Here is a 20,382-nt window from a genome sequence, read left to right as displayed (position 1 = left end):
GTGACTGATTTCTGGTCTCGCTGCACTTTGCTCTCCTCCCACAGCTGACCAGAGCAGGTCTTTCCAAGAAACCATCCCAAAGCGCAGCCTTCAAAAGACTTTTTGGCAGTCAGGGCAGCTGAAGGAGCGGTGGGGGTGAGCCTTCGCTGCTCTGGCGCTGTGTCTGTCCTTACCATCTGCCTGGCATCTTACTGGAGATGTTTCAGGGTCCCTCCCACAGATGAGGGAACCAAGGGCACAGGTCTCATGAGGCACAGAGCCACTGAGTATTTTTGTTTTGGTTTGGTTTTTTTTCGTTTGTTTGTTTTTTTTGCCACTCTGGCTAGATTTATAATCATCATCTTCTTTGGTTTTCCCCTGCTTACACCCCTGCTCCCCCTCATCGACCGCAGGAACAGAGGGATGAGGACTCGCCTGGGCTGCCTGTCTCACAAATCAGACTCATATAATGATTTCACAGCTATTCTTCCGGACAAGCCCAACCGGGCTTTGAAGTGAGTATAGCTGCAGCATCCCACCCCAACCCCATTTCTGTCCTTCCCCTCCCTGCCCACCCACTCCCTCTAGTATTGTCTTCCTTTTATTGTACTTTGTGTAAGCCTTGACTGGTTCTTTTAGCCACAAGGAAGGAGGAAAACGAAACAGTGCTGAGACAGCAGGAACAGCCTCCAAAAATACCTGGATCATTGAGACGAGTTCTCCTGTGAGACAGGACACATGCACGATGCCTATTGCTGTATGTGGGACATGTCAGCACATATTTGAGGATGTAATTTCCCCCTCTGTCATCATAAATCAGTGTCTGAGCAGCTGACTCGGTATGAGAGGTGACCAGCAATTTCAGGTCACGGTCCTCTTTAGCTAAGCCTTGCTATTAAACGCTACCAAAAAGTCCTGTGTTAGTTTGTGCAATGCTGAAGAGAGATGCTTCAGGCACTCCAGAGTCCCGATTTGGGATGAGCGGGATGAGATTCATCTGATCACAAGTCACTGCTTACATCAGAGCTAAGACTAACCTTCTTCTGAAAGTCAGGAAAGTAAACACTTCTGCAGGGGTGGGTTTCATTTCGCTTGACTTTTGCCTTTTACAGTATAAATGTCCACATCCGAACTTGTTCCCTGGGCCTCTGCTTAGAGCCAATGAGGAAAAGTTGGTCCCTTTTTGGGTGAGATTCATCTGGCCCGTTTTACCTGCCCACCTGGGGATGAGCGATGAGGACGCTCAAGTCCCTGCAAGCCCCTTGGTATCTCCTCAGTGATTCTAAAGGCAGCCCAAGGTGACTTGCTCACCTGGAGACCTCTACGTTGTAGACCTCCAAAGTAAGGGGAGAAGAATTCCAGCCTTCCTTGGTGTCCCTGTCAAACAGCCCCAGAGGGGGTCAGCGGCCAGGGGTTTTCTGTAACTTGCGTCTTCCTTTCTTTACAGAAGACTGTCGACAGAAGAAGCAACAAGATGGGCAGACTCTTTCGATGTCCTTTTGTCCCATAAATGTGAGTAGAGATTGAATTCTACCTTTTTTTGCCCCTCATACCCTTAATACTGGTGGTAGCTAGGGCAAACGAAGCGTGCATTGCGTGAGACAGGAATGGTCCCTCGGGCAGCTGCTAGGCAGTGGTCACCGTCATTCATAAGCAGGATTTGTCCTCTGGTTAGGAGGTGAGGGAGTGACTTTCTGTGGGTTCCCATCCTGGCTTTGCTCCTGTCCGGCTGGGTGATCACAACAGAGAGCCATCACCCCATGGCCTGACCTTCTCCAGCTCCTGGGGGTGCACTGGGGGCAGCACCCCGAGGCTGTGGCCGTCTGTAGCACGTGCCCCTGGCTCCGGTCTTCTCGCAGAAGCGCATGGCAGGTGCTTGGCTCACTAAAGCCCCTCGAGACTGGCACCACCAGTTCATTTCCCTCTCCCTCCAGCTGCTTTTCTGAGCTGCTGTGCAGGGATGCCGTGTTGAAGCGCAGCCTTTGCTGGGGCATCTACGACCCAGCAGTGTGTGGTCCGATAACCTTGAACACCTTGCTCCATAGCAGGGAAATCACACGTGGCAGCCCTTAGCAGAAGCTAATTTACAGTTAGTGCAAACCTGAAGATTTCGCATCCAGGAGCCTTGTGCAAACATATAATCAGCGCACCTCGCTCCATTCAATAGATCAATCGTATCCGTTCTGTTCAGAAAATATTATTCTGCTTCACCAACACCTTCACGCTGAGAAATTACAAGAAAGACAGTGAAGTTCACAGTGTAGGTTCATTAATGTCTTTTCATGGAGAATAAAACAAGAGTGAGCCAAGGTTGGGGAAAAGTCACTGCGGGCAGTGAGCTGTTTTATCACGATAAGGAACTCCCTGGCTTTCTTAGAGATTCTGCTGCACTTATATTTGAAGACATTAAGTGTAGGATTATATTATTATTTTAAATAAAATGTCATTTTGCTGGATTTCTACTGAATTGACAACGGTTTTGGCAGGGAATTAAGTGACAACTTTGAACAGGCTGGCTGACCAAGGCAGAAAAAGCAATATGTAATTTTAGCAGCAGTATCTTGCTGAGATCACTGCTTTTGCAGGCAGTAGAAAAAAATACATGGTGGAGCTGGCTATGGCTAAGGGGGAACATTTCTTGCATGGAAATTCAAAACAAGACGGGGATATGCACAGAGGCTATAGGGTGCCAGGGGGATGGGGAGGGGGGAGGACAGGATATTGCCATCAGTGTTCCTATTCTGTCCTTGAGCCCCTGTTCCTCCTTCACCAGTAAAAAAGTTGGAATTTTAGGTACAGACTGCAGCAAAAGTGCTTTGGTTACAAAAGCTGGTGAATTTAGGCATGTATGTGCTGACATTATACAGATTGTTCCCTCTTCAGCTGACTGCTGCAAACGCTAAATCAAACCTTGGTTCAATTATTTCGTCCAACAGCCTCCACAAGACTGTCTGTTTTTATTAATAAATTAGCCTTATAGAGTGATAAATGAGATATCAGAATTTTTCCTGTCTCTAGAACGGAAAGTAATTCTGATAACTCTGGCACTTAATGAAAAATATTCAGTTTCTAATAGCAACAGAAGGTGATCTTTAAAATTTAAATTAATCTTTTTTTTTATCAGCAGCCATGGTGACATTGCCTAGTGATCAGCGACAAAAAAAAATTTGTTGTTTAATAAACTGCACCTGAAGTTTCTGGATTTGCTAGCCTGGCAGTCAAGGGTTGTGATGATACAAATACAAAAGGCTCCGCTGAAACAGGAGTGTTATTTTAGTTACACTGGTTTAAAGGAGAGAAGAGCGTATATCCGTAAGAGGAATTATATGGTAAAATCATTGTGGTTTTGCTTATGTGTACTTGTCTTCAAAACACAGAAAAATTTGCCGAAGATCTACTATGAAAGCAGGATAAAAGACACTTTCGCTGTCAGAGATGTGCTGATGTTAGATGGGTGAGGGAGCCTTGCGCCTTCTCTGACCAACACTGGAGAGTAAGAAAAGCAGCGCCTGGCCTGCCTGCGTCTGTCTGTAGCGAAGCTGCCAGCTCATATTCTACTTTTAGTGCCAAGAGCAGGACAGAACTGTCTCAGTCTAATTTCTCTGTGACTGCCCAGGTGAACAGTATTAGCTGGGGGGAAATCTGAATTCATGCTTGGGGGCACGGGCTAAGCACCAGCTGGGCTCAGGGAGAATTTCCCCTGGGGGCTCAAAGCATCAGCAGGTAGACCACTTCTGCCTGATGCATCTGTCATAAACTCTTTTTTTGCTAGGTGGACAGTTCATCTGTTTTGGAAGGGAGATTGTGATGCCAATTTGAGGGGGTTGAGTGGCCCTTTCTGCTGCAGTTAGATATTACCGTCGTTTCGGGGCCCTTCCAGACGACTTGTTCTTTGGGGGGAAAAAAGCAACCTCAGAGTGCTCAGGTTTTTGTGGGTAGTATTGGTGCAAAAAGAGCTCCAAGGAGCAAGAAAGGGGATCAGAGCTCCTTAAAAACACTCTCTGAAGTGCCAGGGTGACCCCTTGTACAGGGAGCTCGCTCGCAGGGCTGCAGTGCTCTTCATGGGAAAACCAAAAGACTTACACTCTTCTGCTTCCTATTTTCATGAGTCTCCAAGAGGTTTCTAAATGGAAGTGATCTGAACAGGTACCATGCATCATACGGACTCTGTGAAGAGTGTCATTATGGTTGGGTTTGTCAAATAACCCTTGAAGTGTGCTGGCCCTCTGGAGCCCCCCAACCTTCCCTCTCTTCCCTTTGTTTTAATGAATGGCCTCTGTAGGTAACGTTTGATCCTGACATGCTGCTGGCTGGAAGCATCTTGAGTAGAGGATTGAAAACCCCTGGGTTTTGAAGCGGTTGTGCATCTCCAGAGATTCCCAGGCTGGGAAATGCTCCTCTGTATAGTCCACATAGCCTGATGTGGATTAATTCCCCAGCCATTTAAAGAATAATTTGTGTTGACATTAGCAAGAGACTGTGAGTAGGAAAGGCAGAAAGGTTCTCTCTGTCATACCCCCACCTTCCTTTTGCGCTGGCTTTGGGATTTCAGCATCCCTCAGCCTAGCCCTTGTAGAGTAACCAGTGCTGAATGGTAGGACGCAGCTCAGCTCCGTTTCGTTGACAGCCCCAGCTGAATAGGTCAATGCAGTGTCCTCCTTGGTTTTGCTAATGGGTGAAGCAAATCGGCTTGAAAACATAGGGTCAGCCAGTCAATTCCCTTTTCACGGGAGGAGCCTCGTCTGAGCTGACTGCAAGAGACGCAGGCGCTGCGCAGCAGTGTTCCCTTGGGTCAAGGCTTCCGAGTGTGGCAAGCAACAGGAGAGAGGAGTTTGATCCTACTTGTAGCAGGGAATTGGAAGAATAAGAGACAGATAGTATGTGGCAAGCTTCCTTGGGTGCTCAGGGAGCACAAGCAGTGGTTTTAACATGCTAGATTTTGACATTTTTTCCCATTTTGTGCCGGTATGGGTTAGCGGTGGCTCCCAGGGAAGTGGAGCTCAGTGTGGTCTGCAGAGTGTGTGTGCATGCATGTGAGTAACTGAGGAGTAATCCCCCCTCTGTGCCCATGCCCAAGAGGTACAGGCTGGTCAGCCAGATGGAGATTTCTTTTGACAGGCTGCTGGAGGGAAACACAAGCAATAGCATGTCTCATTCTGCATCCCTTGCGGGGCTGGACACATGGCTTGTCATTTGTCCAGAATCCAGCCGGACAGTCTGTCCTCAACCCTTAGTCACTTTTCAATGGAGCATCTGATGCAGAAGAACCTTTGCGCTGAATTTCCATTTTTATCTCAAGGGTGACTTTTTCCCCACCACCTCCTCCCACCATTTTTTGTGATCTCTGTGCTCTTCTGCCCAAACTTTATTGTTGTCCTCCTCCTTCTGTTGTCTACACATCGCTCCTCTTCCTACACAGCACAGGAATATCCCAGCCTACTCCTAGTTCTTTCTAAGCCAGAACAGCATTAGCATTAGCATTGTGCTGGTGACAGGCAGCTAACATTCAAGGAAGCCATGCTAAGCAGCAGTGAGAGCATGCACGTACGCCATACAGAGCACTGTGGCCTTGTCTCGTCGGCCCTGGACCCAGTGTGCTCCATAGAGCTAATCCATCCATCTACCAGCCGCAGGGACTCTACCTTTATTCCCTACACGAAGCTCCGCTTGCCCCGATGGTGTTAAATGCGTGCATTAAATAAACGATCGTTGATCGCTTGCTTACTCCAGCAGCGGCTAATGCCTGGCTATTAAGCTGTCTGCCTGAATGATTTAAACCACTAAGCTCGGCCTCGCGTCGCTGAAGGTCACTTTGGTTAAGACTTGTGCTGTGTTTTGTGCTAGCCAGTTCAGCCCCTTCCTCCACAGCCCTTCTTGCTGGAAAGGATCTGCTCTCCATGGCCTGAAGAACAGTATTTGAATGGGATGTCAGGAGCATCCGAGCCCCAGTCGTTGATCTGCCTGGCTGATCTATAAAACACACATTCTGGTCATTGCCTAGTGCACAGGGGACCTGCAAGGTTACAGCCGTATGGTGCACTGCAAGAACTTGGGAGGGGGTGATGTACAAGTACTTGCACAATCCTTCCTGACAATCCTCTTGTGCATTCCCTTGGTCTATTTGAATGGAGAGCAGGGCGTTTTGAGGCTACTATTTACACTGCAAAAGTAAAAAGCAAATGTCTTCCACTTTTTTCAGACTCTTGGCACTCAGTAGAAGAGCTCCATTTCTTTGCCTTCATCCTATCTACTCCATCAATACTGATTTACTCCTTTGGCTTCAAGCAAGGCTCACCACTCCTGAGTCAAATTCCTGAATGTGTCCAGTAGTTGTCTTAAAAGGCTGTGCACCCATACCAGTACGTGTCTGTCTTCTTGAATGGCCATGCCTTTAGGCTACGTGGTAGGGATATCTTGTGCTGCTGCATCTGAAAGCTTCTAATCCTGCTTTTCATTTCTGTGCTTTTTCTGTAAAGCATACCTTTGGAATTGCACTTCTTAGGTGCTCTGACCATGTTCTGGGACACTTCAGGAGGCTGACTTAGTAGGTGATGTTCTCCTGCTCATATCGCACTGCATTCCAGTGCTGGTTGCCCCAGCAAAAAAGCTGTCCAGTTGGGTGGAGTGAGCTTTGAAACACTGATCATCCACCAGCGATGCTCCCCTAATAGCCTTCATGTGTAGGAGGAGATTAAAGTCAACATCCAGCTCAAATTCCAGCTCAGGTGGTGGCAGTTCCCATACCTAATTGCCCTCCTGCCCTTTCAATCAGATTTGTCATTGTTCCATGATCAGCTCGTGGGCAGTGATTTACCACGGCCCAGTCATCTGGGCCCACATCTCCAGCTGCCAGGCACAGCTGTAAGCACGGGCAGGCGGTCAAAGGCTGAAGATGAAATCTGTGCAAAGCCCTTGAGCCAAGGATGACCTCTCCTGCATCCAAGGCCTCCTCTGCAAGGTCCTCATGGGTCCAGCTTCATCTTTTCCTCAGAGGCTGTGAGGAGGGCGTGACAGGTGTATATAAAGAAATAGAGAACAGCCAGACACTAGTATTTGTCTACCTGCTGCCTAAACTTACTTCAAGATAAAAAGGAGCTGATTGACATGAGGGCGGGAGGCAGAGCGCATGGAAACCTCCTGGTCCCAGGAGGGACCTGCTACGGCTGCTCCCCGGGGCAGGGTTGAAGGAAATGCCTTTCTCACTCATCAGTCATGACGTGCCCTTCTTTTTGCAGATATGGTATTTTGCAGATATTCTATTTGCCATGCAAAGCTGCTATTTCTACAAGTGATCCTCTGTCAGTGCTGGGGCTCTGGGGCTGTTGTAGAGGAAAGGATGGGAAAAAGGACCAGGACAGAGAAAGAGCAGCAAGACCTCTGCGGGGACACACAGTGGGGGCTGTACAACCATAGCAGTGTGCTTGGGTGCTGGAATATTTAACATCAAACATCCTAGGAGCTAATGATATATACAACAACATACATCTCAGGTCACTGCTGCATTCTTGCTGTTATACTTTCTTTACTGTGAAACCTGCCAGCCTGCTGTTGCATCTGCTCCTTTTCCTCCTGCAAAGACCCCCTGCTCTATTCTCAAGTCTTCCACTTGCTCCCACACAGGCCCTGTGAAATTTATAGGCATTTAGGGGTTTTGAAAAATATTTCTGTCTTTTAGATTTCAGGAAAGGGAGCAGGCCTAAAACATCTCCCTTATTCACCATATTTATATACGGAGAGGCTGAAAGCAGCCATGGGCAGCATGATCCTGACAGGTACCCCGCTCCCGGAGATGCCTTCGGCACTGTCTGCTCTGCAGGTTTCTCCGAAGCTAATGTCACATTATTGCCCCAGGCTTGAACCCACAGTTTGCACTGTTAATTGCTTTGCAGTGCTCATGGAGGAGAGCCCTGGTTTTGTCCACAGTAGCAATCTGAAACCCTGATCTTCTCCTAAAAATGCATTAATTAAGAAGCGGCAGGATGAGTTGGTATGATCCTGCTATTTCTTGCTCTCCTGGGGCTGACGGGAGAAGCAAGCGTAGCTAGGACAGCATGTGCCTGTTTTAGGTGCTGGTTGCTGTGCTCTTTGCGAGGCAGATTGCTGACCGAGCACTTAGCGGTGCGGAGCCCATTAATGAAGGAGTTTGGAGAAAGACAGAGGGGAGAGGTTTAGCCTGTAGTTTGGTCCTGTCTAGCCTAATATCTTCCCTGCCTTTCCTTTTGAGGATCTGGACAGTCAGACTTCCCTGCTGACTTACAAGCAGCCTGAAATACAATTGTTAGTTGCTGTTCAAAACCTGGGGCCATCACTTAGGGCTTGAGGCTCAGGACCTAAAGTCGAAAAAAAGATCTCCATGTTCTAAATTATTACCAGAAACAAGAGAATCAGGAATAGGATTAGGGCATACAGGGGAGAAAAAGGGCAGTGTTACACTGCTGCTTCTCCTGGCGTACCTGGTGCTGGCAAGAAAACAAGGACAAAGCCGTAGGGGAGTTTGTGATGGATCCTGTGACACTGGCCAGCCCTGTCCCTGGTGGGCTGGGGCTTGGTGTGGACATGTGGAAATGACCCACACCAAGTATCAGGCGTCACCCCACGGGCTCCATCCCAGCTCCCACACTCCCTGCCACGGGAGGAAGGAGGGAAGGCAGCACTGCCGAGATCTCCCACAGCAGAAAGGGCAGGTGGAGCCCCCAGACCCCAGCACTGCAGGAGTTCAGGTCCTACAGACCCTCGTCAGTCTTTGTCCGTCCCTGCCAGGCACACGTGCACTTGCTCCTCTCACCCCTTCGGGGAGTCTGACCTTGCCGAGTGTGTTCCCAACTCCATCAATATTTTTAGACACTTGCTTGGAAGTAGCCAGTGCTGACTCAGGAGATTTCCAGTCATAAACTACAAATACTCAGGCCCTATAGAAAAAGACCAGGAAAAGGAACTCATTACTGGGAAAAAAAAAAATTAGGAGCCAAATTTATCCCAAGACTAAAGAAAGGAGAAAGGGCATGTGTGAAACCTTCAGCTACTTCAACTCTACTGGTGCCAGGGAAAGGAAATAAAAAACAATAGCTGTGTCCATAAATATGTCCAGGCAGGGGTTTAAGAGGACACAGACTGCCTAGAAAAACTTTCCATATTTCCACTCTGCCCCGGCTGACTCAGATTACATTACGGAAATGTCACAATTGCTAAGCATTAACAAGTGATAAGAACACTTTTACCACTGACTAGACAAGTAGTAATTATGTCGCGTCCTTTCCCTCTCCCCTTTATTGTAGCTGTAACAGTTAGACTCTCCGAGATCCTTCCTCTGTTTAAATAAGAACTAAAAATATGTCACAAGGCAATAAAGCAAAGTGACAGAAAACACGGGAGTCAAGTCCACAGACGGTGTGTTTTATTAAAGGTTTTTCTTAATGACAGATAGGACACTACAGAGTGTCACATTAACATGCACAAGATGCTGTGGCCAAGAGACTGTAGTGTTGAAGCCTGATGTTTTCAAGAGGAATTTTTCAAAGGTTAGGTGCCCCAACCTCGAAGAAAGACTTTTGCCATGTTAGCTGGCAGAACGCTTTTTCAGAGCAACAGCAAATGGTGTTTGACTTGGTGGCAGCTCATGAGAGTCCAGCTGATGTGATGGTGTAAGTTATGGACACATCCTGGGGTTGCAGACCTCAGGAGAAAAATCAAATGGTCTTTGATAAGCAGGGGTGGATGGAGGGATGTCTGTTGAAGGGGCTGCTCCCTGCCCTCTTTCTCCTCCTGTTGCCACTCCCCATGTCTTTTTTGCAGATGGGCTGGCTGCTTTCCGTGCTTTCCTGAAGACAGAGTTCAGTGAGGAAAACCTGGAGTTCTGGCTCGCCTGTGAGGACTTCAAGAAGACCCGCTCGGCAGCCAAGCTGGCCTCCAAGGCTCAGCGGATCTTCGAGGAGTTCATCGATGTGCAGGCTCCTCGAGAGGTGGGTATGCCAGCACCCCGGGGAGGCAGAGCATCCCTGCGGCGTGGGGAGCGAGTCCGTCTCCCCATGCTGGGACCCATGACGGGTCGAGGAGCACTCCCTCCCCTCCCAGAGGTGATGGTGAGGAGCGGGTAAGGGGGATGGCGATGCCATCCTGCCTGATGCTGCTGCCACCGCTGCTTGTGGTGACTCATTCCCTAGGGAGGGCAACTACTTTGATGGCACTAAATTAGTCATAGTCAGTGAGTTCACTGGCAAACACAACCTACATTTCCTAACCTCTGTGAGCTTCCTAGGAGTATTTCACCTTGCTCCTCTTATTTGCTATCAATCCCTCAAGCAGGCTATTGGGCTGATTTCTTGCAGGACATTTTGCACAGAAGCAACCCACAAATGACTAACTTGTTAACTCTCCAGGGAGGAGTGTTTATCTGCTGACTAACTCCCAACTTAATTAGACCTCCTGAAAGATACAAGCAATAGCTCAGAGCTGAACAAAAAGTGCAGTCACAACCTGAAGCCTGGAATTGTTAAGTCCTTTTTCAAGTACTGACAGGCTGATGTGACCATCAGATCCTGCATCGTGATGTTGAGTTGTGTTATTGTATTCGTAACACAGCCAGGAGGGTGCTGTCCTCCTGCTAGATTGCTTGGGTTCTTGTCACGATACAGCTGCCTGCAAGGGATCCCCCCAGAAGGACTCTCTTTATTCCATCTTTGAACTAGAAGGGCTAATGTGAGGCCACTGAGAAGCACCCAGAGCTACACTGAGGGGTGTGGGTGCTTTTGGGGCACGCTTCAACCCCCATCGCCTTCGGCGAGCATCTTCCTGCTCTTATTCGTGAAGCTGGGTGAGATTTCAGATTCAGGACCGCAGGGCTGAATCTGGGTTAGAAATGTGAGCGCAGGTTGGCTGGGGTCTTTCCTAAAATCTGGTCCTATTGTCAGCGTTTTGGCGTGCTAGAATGTGAAATGACCCTTGAGTGACACAGAGAGCTGATCTGTACTGCTGCCATCCCAGTTAAGGCAGACAGCTTTACTTGCTAGACTCCTTTAAGTTTGGACGCTGGGATAATAACAACAAATAAGGACTTTTCAGCCAGGTTTTAAACAATAGCCCTACCCAAGGGTGACTGCTTTGCTAGGGAAAGAAAACAGGAAAGCTCAGGTTGTTGGCTTTGCAAACAAGCGGCAGTCATAACAGGAGGGTGGTTTGTTTTTTAAAGTCCCTGCTCGAGACATTGTAACACTAAGCTGTTATGGGAAAAATCAAACAATTTATTTTATAACAACAGAGTTTAGAAACGTTTAATAAGAATGGACCAGTAGTTTAAACCCAGCTGAAAGTTCATTCACCCTTACATTGGGCATGGAGTGAAGAATAAAAGAAGCGGAGAAACCTTGGTCGACAGGAGAGAGTTTAGGCTGAGTCAGCATGTTTAGAAGATGCGCTACATAAACCTGTGTGTAAGAGCATGAATAAAGGTAATTTGATTTCAGAGGTGCTCAGATCACTATAAATCTAGCTCTACTTTTCCAAATTTGGGGCAGGATTCGTAACACTGGGTTGCTGAACCCCACAGAGTTTGGAGGGGCTGTTTAGGCATGGCCAAGGGTAGGACCTTGGTCCTGCTGCCGCTTCTCCAGCCACAGCTGAGACAAAATGTGCCATTTGAAGCAGGCAAACCGGTCACTTGGTACCAAACTCTCTTCTGCTACTTTCCCCAGGTGAACATAGACTTCCAGACACGGGAGCTGACAAGAAGAAATATGCAGGAACCCTCCCTCTCTTGCTTTGACCAAGCTCAGGGGAAGGTGCACAGCCTGATGGAGAAAGACTCTTACCCCAGGTTCCTGAGATCCAAAATTTACACAGACCTGCTGTCTCAAACCCAGAGGAGGCTCAGCTAGAGCAGCAATGGGGCCCTCAGAAACCATGTGCTTCCCACAACAGCCAAAACCCATGTCTAAATGTGAAACTCTCTTGGTGTTAAAAGCAGCGGGAATGGGAAAAGAGGGAGAAGGGGAAGGGGAGGCTTCCAGAGTGTGATCCAGATGCAGTATTAGAACTCTGAGATTCTGTGATTTTTTTTTTTTTCTTTTTTTCTTCTGGTTAATGGTAGCATCTTGCAGTTCTTGCCTCTCTCTAGCACAAACCCATAATCCTCTCTAGTCACAAGGTCATCTGTGGGGAAAGCAGGTTTCCTTTAAAATTACTACGTTGGTTTGTGCGTAAATAATGCCACTGCATCTTTTCCATCCTTCCAGACATCTTTTAGAAGGGCCCTAAGGGCGGTTCTGACACTTGTGATATCAAATCCAGTCCAAAGCGTTGTCTCACACGCTGGCTGCTGGTGTCTGGATCCAGAGACCGTGAGGAGGGAAAGAGGGAAGGGAGAGAGAAGGCAAAGGCACATGAATCATGCCACTTCATGGAGCAGAAACCATCAATGAACTCAGCTCACTTTTTGATTTTGGTTGCACACCTTATGACACCAGCTGCTACCCTGTCACAGCCCCTTATCTTCCAGGGGTGGAGGAGTTATTTTCCATAAGACTGTCGAGAAGCTGAGTTTTTCTCATGAGGAAGGTAATCCCAAAAGTTCTCGCTAGACTTTGTCGGGCAAGTCTTCTGGTGTGAATGATTGTTTTTCATTAATACTATTTATTTGTACTGTAGTTCAGCCTGGAGGCCCCAGTCGTCACTGAGGCTCCGTTGTGCTAGGCACAGTACCAAAACCTAACACAGAGAAGCTCCTGGCCGCCACAGACATTAACAGGCTTGGTGGCTTCTTGGGAACAACCTGCCAGCTGTCGGGAAAGAGTCGAGAGAAGGAATGCCTCATCTGCCCCACGCTGAGGTGTAAGAAGAGCACAAGACCTCTCTGCTATGGCAGATAACATTTTCCCTGTAGTACCTGACCCGTGCGTGGCAGGGAGAGGTAACCTGCAAAATCACAATTGCATTATCTTTGTTATGTACTGATTATTGACTGTTGTCGTTACCTACCGATTGTCCACTGTGGGTTCAATGCCATGCAAAGAACTACTAAAGACACAGACCCTGCTGCATGGTGCTTGCTTAAAAACAGGACCCGGGGGAGCAGCGTCCAGGTGTGAAGTGCTCTTTGGCCCTGTTCCCATAGCCCAGATAGCCAGCCGCAGGAGAAGGTTCTGTGTGGCACCTCCTCTGTGCTGTGCAAGGACACGTACCATCTGAAGGCTCCATTCCCACGGCACCGCTGACCCAGCTCATCGGCTGTCAGATTCTTGCAGTATTCTCTGGTGGAGATGCAGACAGCCCATCCGTGGAGTGGAGCCTACAGGCCAGAGGTCTGTTTTCTTAGTTTTATGAAGGCCTGGAAAGTGACCCCACAGATCTTTTCCTCTCTCAATCATCCACAGATCGGTGGCTGTGAACCTCTGCTCTAGTTGAGGGCGGTGGGTAGGTTTGACGCAACAGAAAACTGGTAGTAAAGATTTAGTGTAGCATGGTGTAAACTAGGTAGAGTGAATTCTAAAGGTAAGCGTAACATGCTTGGAATGAGATACAAAAAGCTTGCTCGGACTTGGCAGTCTTGGGTTAACGGTTGGATTTGGTGATCTTAAAGGTCTTTCCCAACCTAAATGACTCCGTGACTCTGTGCTATTGACTGTCTATGCATCAGGTAGGAAATAGGTTTTGAGGCTTTTTGTAAGGATGCTGTGCAGGACATTAGGACAAACAGGTTTAGGATCAAGATAGAGATGGTAAGCAAGTTTGGTTTATTCTGGAGGTCTATTCCTGAGGTGTCTAAGACACTAAAATCTTTTGCAGTACAAGTGCAAAATTTATGCTGGGTAGGGAAACCTGCTTTTCAGTACCTTGTTGGTCAGCTCTAGAATTCTCCAGTTCTTTGGTGGGCAAATACCATCTCCAGCTGACTGGCCAGAAAGAGCAGCATGCTGTGGCATCGTGAACCAGTGTTCCTGCTGGTCCTCCAGCCCTGCCAGGCAGCTTGAGAAGCAGGGGCTGGAGCATGGCGAGAGATGTTGCCACGCTCAGGCTCAACAACACATCTTTTGGAACTGTTGAGGTATGCCAGGTCCATAATGTCACGTGTCCAGAGAGACAAAGCTCCAGGTCTGGATGTTACTTTGCAGATCTCGCTGTGGCAGCTTCATGCAAACTTCTTTGCTGCTTATTTGAAGCAGGAACAAGCAAGGTCTGGAAAATACTCCAGGTTTGCCACAATTCATCCAAGGGGTCTACATTGTGCAGTAGCTCAACTGGGCACCTGTTCATGGGCCCGTAGCTTTATGGCAAACAATGTACCTGGTACAGAAGGTCTAGTGGGACGCGTGTCTGAGCAAACTTGTGCAATGATCTGGAAGAAGTCAAAGAGAAGCAAAGGATGCAGAGCCTGCATGCAGCGGCTGTCCCGGCGGGTATCTGGGCTATAGGAAGTGGAACAGAGCCATATCACCTGCACAGCCCCCTCCTGCCATAGGTGAAAGGGAAGGAGGAGGGCAAATACCCCACACTGAGGTGAAACACTCAATGCTTGACCTGCAAGTGAGGATGCAAAGTCCCTGAGGGGCTGGAAGAACTCTCCTTTCTGAGAAATACGTCTACCACACCTGCGTAACACAGGATGGACTGGCATCTCTCAGGGTCACAGGCTGCTTTGGCTGGAGTAGTTACCCTTGAGACGCCCTGCGGTGCCAGTGGTACCCAGTGTCGCTGCAACCGCAAAATGGCACAGCGACGGGTGATCGAACCGCTGCAACAGGGCAGCTCAGCTTCCCAGTGCTGGGGCATCAGACAAGCTGTGTTGCAAGGGACGAAGGGAGGCCACCTTGTCTGGCCCTGCCTTCCTCCGTTTCAGCCTCCTCTTGACTGCACATGCAAAAAGCATCCCAGTGCTGCCCTGGATGTGAGAGATGGCAGCAGCAACAGGCTTACGCCGTCCTTGCTTTTAAAAAGAAGCCAGAACGCCACATTATCTGCCTCGTTAAAACCCACCGATACACCTTCTGGGTGGGCTTGGATGATGCTGACCTCTAGTGCCAGCTGATTCATCCCAGACAAGGCTTTTCAGCCAAGTGCCCTGCAGCCACCCATGGCGGTGAGGGTCACAGAGACAACCAGGCGATGAGGAAACAGCAGAAACAAGATGTTTATGTTGAGGAATGAGGAACAGACTCAGAAGTGAGGACAATTCCCCGGCTTCCCTGACGGCTACAACAGCTGGTCCTGTTCAGAGTGTGGCTCTGGGAAGCCCAGGAGGTAGCATCTCTCAGCAAGCTCCTCCAGCATTGGTGCTGTCATCCTGAATTTCAGTTTGTGTCAGAACACAAAAAGTTTTGGGAAAAACTTCAAAGTAGCCAACACGCTGTGAAAACCAAGCTCCCCCCTCTCCTCCATCGACCTGGGGAATTGCTTTGAGTGGGTGCATTCGCAGATGCCATTGCTGCAATGCTGACAGGAACTGCATTGATGCCGGTTGATGTAGGAGAAGTTTTTTGCCCGTTAAATTGGTGCCAGATAATATCCTCCATGGGAAACATCCTGGAGCACAGAGTGGAGCAAAAGTATCGTCTGAGGCATAGGAGTCTGTCACGGTTATTTTTGTTGCTGCTTTTACAGTTTGTCTCTCTTGAAGGAAAGCAGACCAGTTATTTAAAGTAGTTTTTTTCTTTTTAAAACAAGAAATTGGCACCAGCTGCTTCTTTTATGACAAATGTCAGTCTGAAGTGAATTAAAATAGGCAGCTTATAGCTCTTCCCCTTAAACCAGGGGCTGATTAGGGAAATAATGACTGAGCCAAAGCTTCGGAAAGCACTGAGTGATGACTAATCCCCATCAAGGACAAACATCCTATCTTTGATTCATCTCTTACTGATGTGAAAGGGATATTCATAACTTACAAACCCAATTTCCCCTCTCCGCAAGCACACACCTCCAAAATTTTCCTCCTGTTTCAAGTAATGTCAGTGTGCACCATCATATAAAGAGCAGAAAAAAAAAATATTGTTTTGCTCAGCTCTTTTTATTCTGCTCCCAAGTCCTTTGACAGCAAAAGGGAAGAGGAGTTTACAAATTGCCTTTCCCTTTTCTATAAGCTTCAGGTGGTGTTAAGTCCAGAAGCAGATGCAGAACTCCAATCTGCTTTGAATTTCTCCTGCTTTGGCCCATCGGCCAAGTTTGGGATGATTTCCATCACTTGTATTGGACTTGTTAATGTACCGATGGGTACCTGCCCTCCACGCTGGGCAGGTGTGATGGGCAAAGTCCCGCTAGTCTAAGTAGGGGAGGGAAATAGGGGTGTGTGTCTGCCGGTGTGGGTGGGTGACAGTGCATGCGACTTTGTGTGTATGTTATTTAGTGTCTTCTACTAGAGAAGCTTTTCTGAGCCATAGATGTGCATGTTAAAATAGGAGAATTAGGCATAATGACATAAAATGAGATTTTTAGCCAGTGTTGTGTTCACCTTGTGTGTAAGTTTGACTAGTGATAAGAGACATAAAACTCTGCTAAGCTTCCAGTTACCCGTAAGAGCACATGTATCAAACTGAACTGAATGTTCACTGATAGACACAAAACCAAAATGTTTACAGCATTCAGAGCAATAGCAAAGCATACCTCATGCCAGTCCTGGAGTGCCTCTCACCCGTCGCTGCAAGCTCTCCCCTCCCTGGGGGCTTCTTGCTTCTCCCTCCAATTCCCCTTTCTTCAGTCCTGTCCTTGTGGTCTTCCTTCCTCCTCCTCCTCCTTATGGTTTCCTCCCTGAAGCACTCCCGTCCCTGCCAGCCTTCCTCACCACCAGCACTCTTTGTCCCCATATATCTGAGCCTGGGTCTCATAACCTCCTCCCATGCCCTTGTGTTTGTGTACCCTCCACCCCCATCCTCTCTTCTTTAGCTTTTACTTCTGCAGATGCTTGTCTCTGGTCTTGCCATCCCTCTCCTACATGCCTCCTACTGCCACTATAAAGCTCCTAATAGCTGTTCCTCGCCCATTATATAAGAAGAAAATGCTTCACATAATTTCTGCATTATCTTTCATTCCTGGGGCTGCTGCGGTTGTCTTCTTCCTTGGTATTTTGTTTTTGTCCGGCATCGAAGCATTATAGCACAGAATTGGAATTAAAGTCCATTTTGTTGCTAGACCAGGATGCTTTTCTTTACCCCACACACCCTGGGCTTTGCAGAGGCTTGTCTTGTCCCCACTGTTGCATCGTCTACTTCCATCGGTGCTCCACGTGCCGTGCTTGTGGCAGGGGCTGGCTGGTTGAGAGGGCAGCCGTGCTGCACAGGGGCAGCGGCTGCTTTGGCAGGGTCTCAGCTGTGCTTCCTCTTAGCTTTCCGATATAAAAACCAGAGTGTAAATAAAGGTGTGTGTGTTGTATTTCCTTAGTAAAGTCAATCGTTCTGCTCTGTGCCTCCTCTTGGTTTCACTGGGAGGGAGTTACCTCTCATTTCAGACTGCAGAAATTTCCACCGGGGTTCAGGGAACTGAGGGCATGGGAGGGAGGCGGCTAAAGGAGATGAGCTTATTACTGAAATAGCCCGACGTTTCTGGCAAAAAGGCACAGAAGAAAAGGCAGTGCGTGCTTCTGAGGGACGTGGTGTACCAGGGAGGTATAGAGACCAGCCGCAGTGTGAATCACTTGTCTCCAGTATCCCCATGACTCCCAGTTTGCATCTTGTGCTGCATGCCCCAGGCTGGATCTAAAACATGATGGATGAGGAGCTGCTTGGCTTTGCATTTACAGCGTAGATGGCAGCGTCACGCTAAGAGAAACGTCTTCACATCGCTCTATCAGTACCCGCAGTCACCAGCTAAAAAGCAATAAGGGGAAGGAAGAAGGAGGCTTCTTGTGCCGTGTTTACTCATGCAGTCCTCTGCGGAATGACTGGTAATGAAGAGAGCAGGGTACAAAGTACTCCCTGGGGTAGATTCCCCCTTCCTTAAAAACCACAATGGAAGTATCTCATCCTCCTGTAACCTTTCTTCCCCGCTCCTCTACAGGCAACCCAAATCAGACACACAGAGTTCAGATTAAGCTCTCTGACAGCTCCATCTTCGGTGTGGTGGCAGGTTCCCCCCTGCACGAAGGGGCCTGGAGGACCTGAGTCCAAACCTAAGCACTGGATAAGGCTGTCTTAAATAATAGAGATGCCTTGCTCCCCGGGCAATGTGCTTGCAGGTGGCTCGGGACAGGTTTAGGAGGGCATTACTTACATGGAGTGAACTCGGAAGTGAGCCACCAGGTACCTGGGTAGAAAGACCCACTCTTTTAAGACCTTCCCAATGCCACGTTATTGTTTTAACTAGGTCCTGATGCTGTAACTGCCTCCACAGTGTCTGGGTGCTGCTGATGTTGGTAGGGAACAGCAGGAGCTGTTTGGACAGGACACGCAGGCTGTTCAGTCTGATTCCTTCCCGTTCCGGGGAAGGCATGGGCTCGGGTTCAGTCTGACCTTCTCCCTGCATTAGCTGCTCCTTTGCTAGGTTCACCTTCCCCTGTGAGGCTGGAGAAGCTCCTCAGCCGTACCAGGTGTCCAGCCGGCGATGATATCCCCACTGAGTCGTGTCACATTGTAAAGTGTTACTCACCTGTACTGTATAGAGACCGTGAGGATGTAATAAACAACCTGAGACTATTCGCTCTCTGCCTGAGTGTCTGAAAAGGTGCGAGTCGAGCATGTTTTCCTATGGCGAGAGGAAAGTGGGAATTGGGAGCCGGGGAGGTGGAGGGGTGTCTTTTGGCAGGACTGCCGAGGAGGAAAAGGATGGGAGAAGCTTGTGCCTTCTTGGACCCTGCCCTCATCCTCCGTGTGCTGGTTTCACTGGTGTGGACATGCTGGATGGGGCAGCAAAGAATGGACATGTTGACTTGAAGCAGTCAGTATTCTCTGTTGAAGCAATTTAGAACCAATCTCCCCAGAGGTGTGGTCTGGGGAGGTGTGTCAGAAATATTGTCAGTAGGATCTAGGAAACTGCAAGGAAGGGAAATCTGAAGAGCCTTCCACCAGTGCATTGTTGTCCTTTTCTGGGTACACCCCACTGCTGCCTGTGATGGATTGCCCACTCCAAACCCCAGACCCAAGGACCTGAGTGCAAGCAGAGTCAGGAGCAGCTGTTCTTGGAGAAGGCTGCAGCAACGCTTTCCCCCAGTGTGGGGCTGCTGGCATCTGCCTGGAGAGTAGATGTGGTAGGAGCTGAGCAGGGACGCTGGCTTCAGCCCAGGGAGGCAGGCAGCACGGAGACCAGTGATGGCCAGTGCAGAGGGGTGGTGTGAGCAGCGCTCCGTCACGGACAAATTACTCGCTCCCCTGAACTGGATACCTGATGGAAACACACCTGGCAGAAATACGCGTAAATCTGCAGGACCTTCCTGGAGGGTATGTGCTCACTGTGCTGCAGCCAGAGCAGCAGCGCTGGTAAACTGCTTGTTTGGGAAAATGGAAACCCAAGACCTTTCCCTGCCGGGAGTGTGGCAGGGGGACATGGGGCTGCTGAAGCAGCTGGTTGGGTCTCTCCAGCCTGACCACCTCTGTATGCATCCTGCTGTCCCGCAGGGAGAAGCAGTGATAGCTCCGGAGCAAACGGTCTGTATCAGCCCATTAAACCCACCAGCACGCAACCAGAAGTGGCCATGGTGAAGGTGGCACAGCTGGCATCAGCCTCTCCCATGCTCCTGGTGCTGCAGGTGGCACAGCACCCACCTGCCCCTTGGACAGTGTTTCCATCACCCTGCCTTATTGCCCAGCATGAAAAGAAGTGCCGAGTTGGCTCCCTGTACCAGGAGCTGTGGATGGATCAAGCATGATCAGGCCAGGAAGAGCAAACAAATACTTTCTTCAGCATAAAAAGCAGTCCCAGGCTCCAGCAGGCAGCTCGCATCAAGGTCTCAGCTTGATCCATCCTTGGGGGACAAACAGGGGAGAAATGAGCAGGAACAGGCTGGTGAATCACCGGCAAAGCCTGGGGCGAGGTCTGGCATTGGGATGGGGGCGAACAAGTAAGGAACGGGAAAGGCAAGGGCCGGCTCACCAGGCAGGGAAGGCACATCTGGGGACCAGGGCACGCATGAGCCGGAGATGGGCAGTGAGAGCTGGAGAAGTCAGAGCGATGGGGCAAGTCCCAAGGGCCAGTTTAGGGAGTCTGGGGGAGCCTGCGCTTGCTGGGGAAGGCTTGGGCAGCTGCTGAGGGCAATCCCGGGTACTCAGGGGGGAAGGGGAGGTGTTAGCAGGGGCAGAGCTCAGAGTGAGGGCAGCTGGGGGGTGCTTCGGGTGTTAGCAGAAGATGGCATGGTGGGAGATCTGCTGCAGGGGGGGCCTGCAGGAACCCCATAGGGACTGCTGCCCACCCGGAGAAAGGGCTTCCATAGGGAAGGGCTGAGGCCAAGCAGAACATCTGAGTCCGGCAAGCGAGGGAGAGCAATGACCTGGATCC

The 20,382-nt window shown here is 49.2% G+C and overlaps 1 protein-coding gene across 10 annotated transcripts in view; it reads left to right on the top strand.

The window, feature by feature from the left end:
* The window catches only part of RGS8 (regulator of G protein signaling 8), a 30,528-nt gene extending 11,941 nt beyond the window's left edge, over positions 1-18,587 (top strand). For 8 of the 10 annotated variants that reach the window (XM_040611044.1, XM_040611036.1, XM_040611041.1 and 5 more), the window contains 4 exons: positions 393-494; positions 1,427-1,491; positions 9,772-9,938; positions 11,667-18,587. In XM_040611044.1, the coding sequence (XP_040466978.1) occupies positions 403-494; positions 1,427-1,491; positions 9,772-9,938; positions 11,667-11,849 (507 nt within the window). In that variant the 5' untranslated portion in view covers positions 393-402 and the 3' untranslated portion in view covers positions 11,850-18,587. The remainder of the gene's footprint in view (positions 1-392; positions 495-1,426; positions 1,492-9,771; positions 9,939-11,666) is intronic. The other 2 variants (XM_040611037.1, XM_040611045.1) reach the window with 1 other exon arrangement.
* Positions 18,588-20,382: the final 1,795 nt, after the last annotated feature.

Source organism: Falco naumanni, chromosome 11, assembly GCF_017639655.2.
Source record: "Falco naumanni isolate bFalNau1 chromosome 11, bFalNau1.pat, whole genome shotgun sequence".
Classification (NCBI taxonomy): Eukaryota; Metazoa; Chordata; class Aves; order Falconiformes; family Falconidae; genus Falco; species Falco naumanni.
Note: the sequence above shows the minus strand (reverse complement) of the source record. Positions and strands in the feature narration are given on the sequence as shown.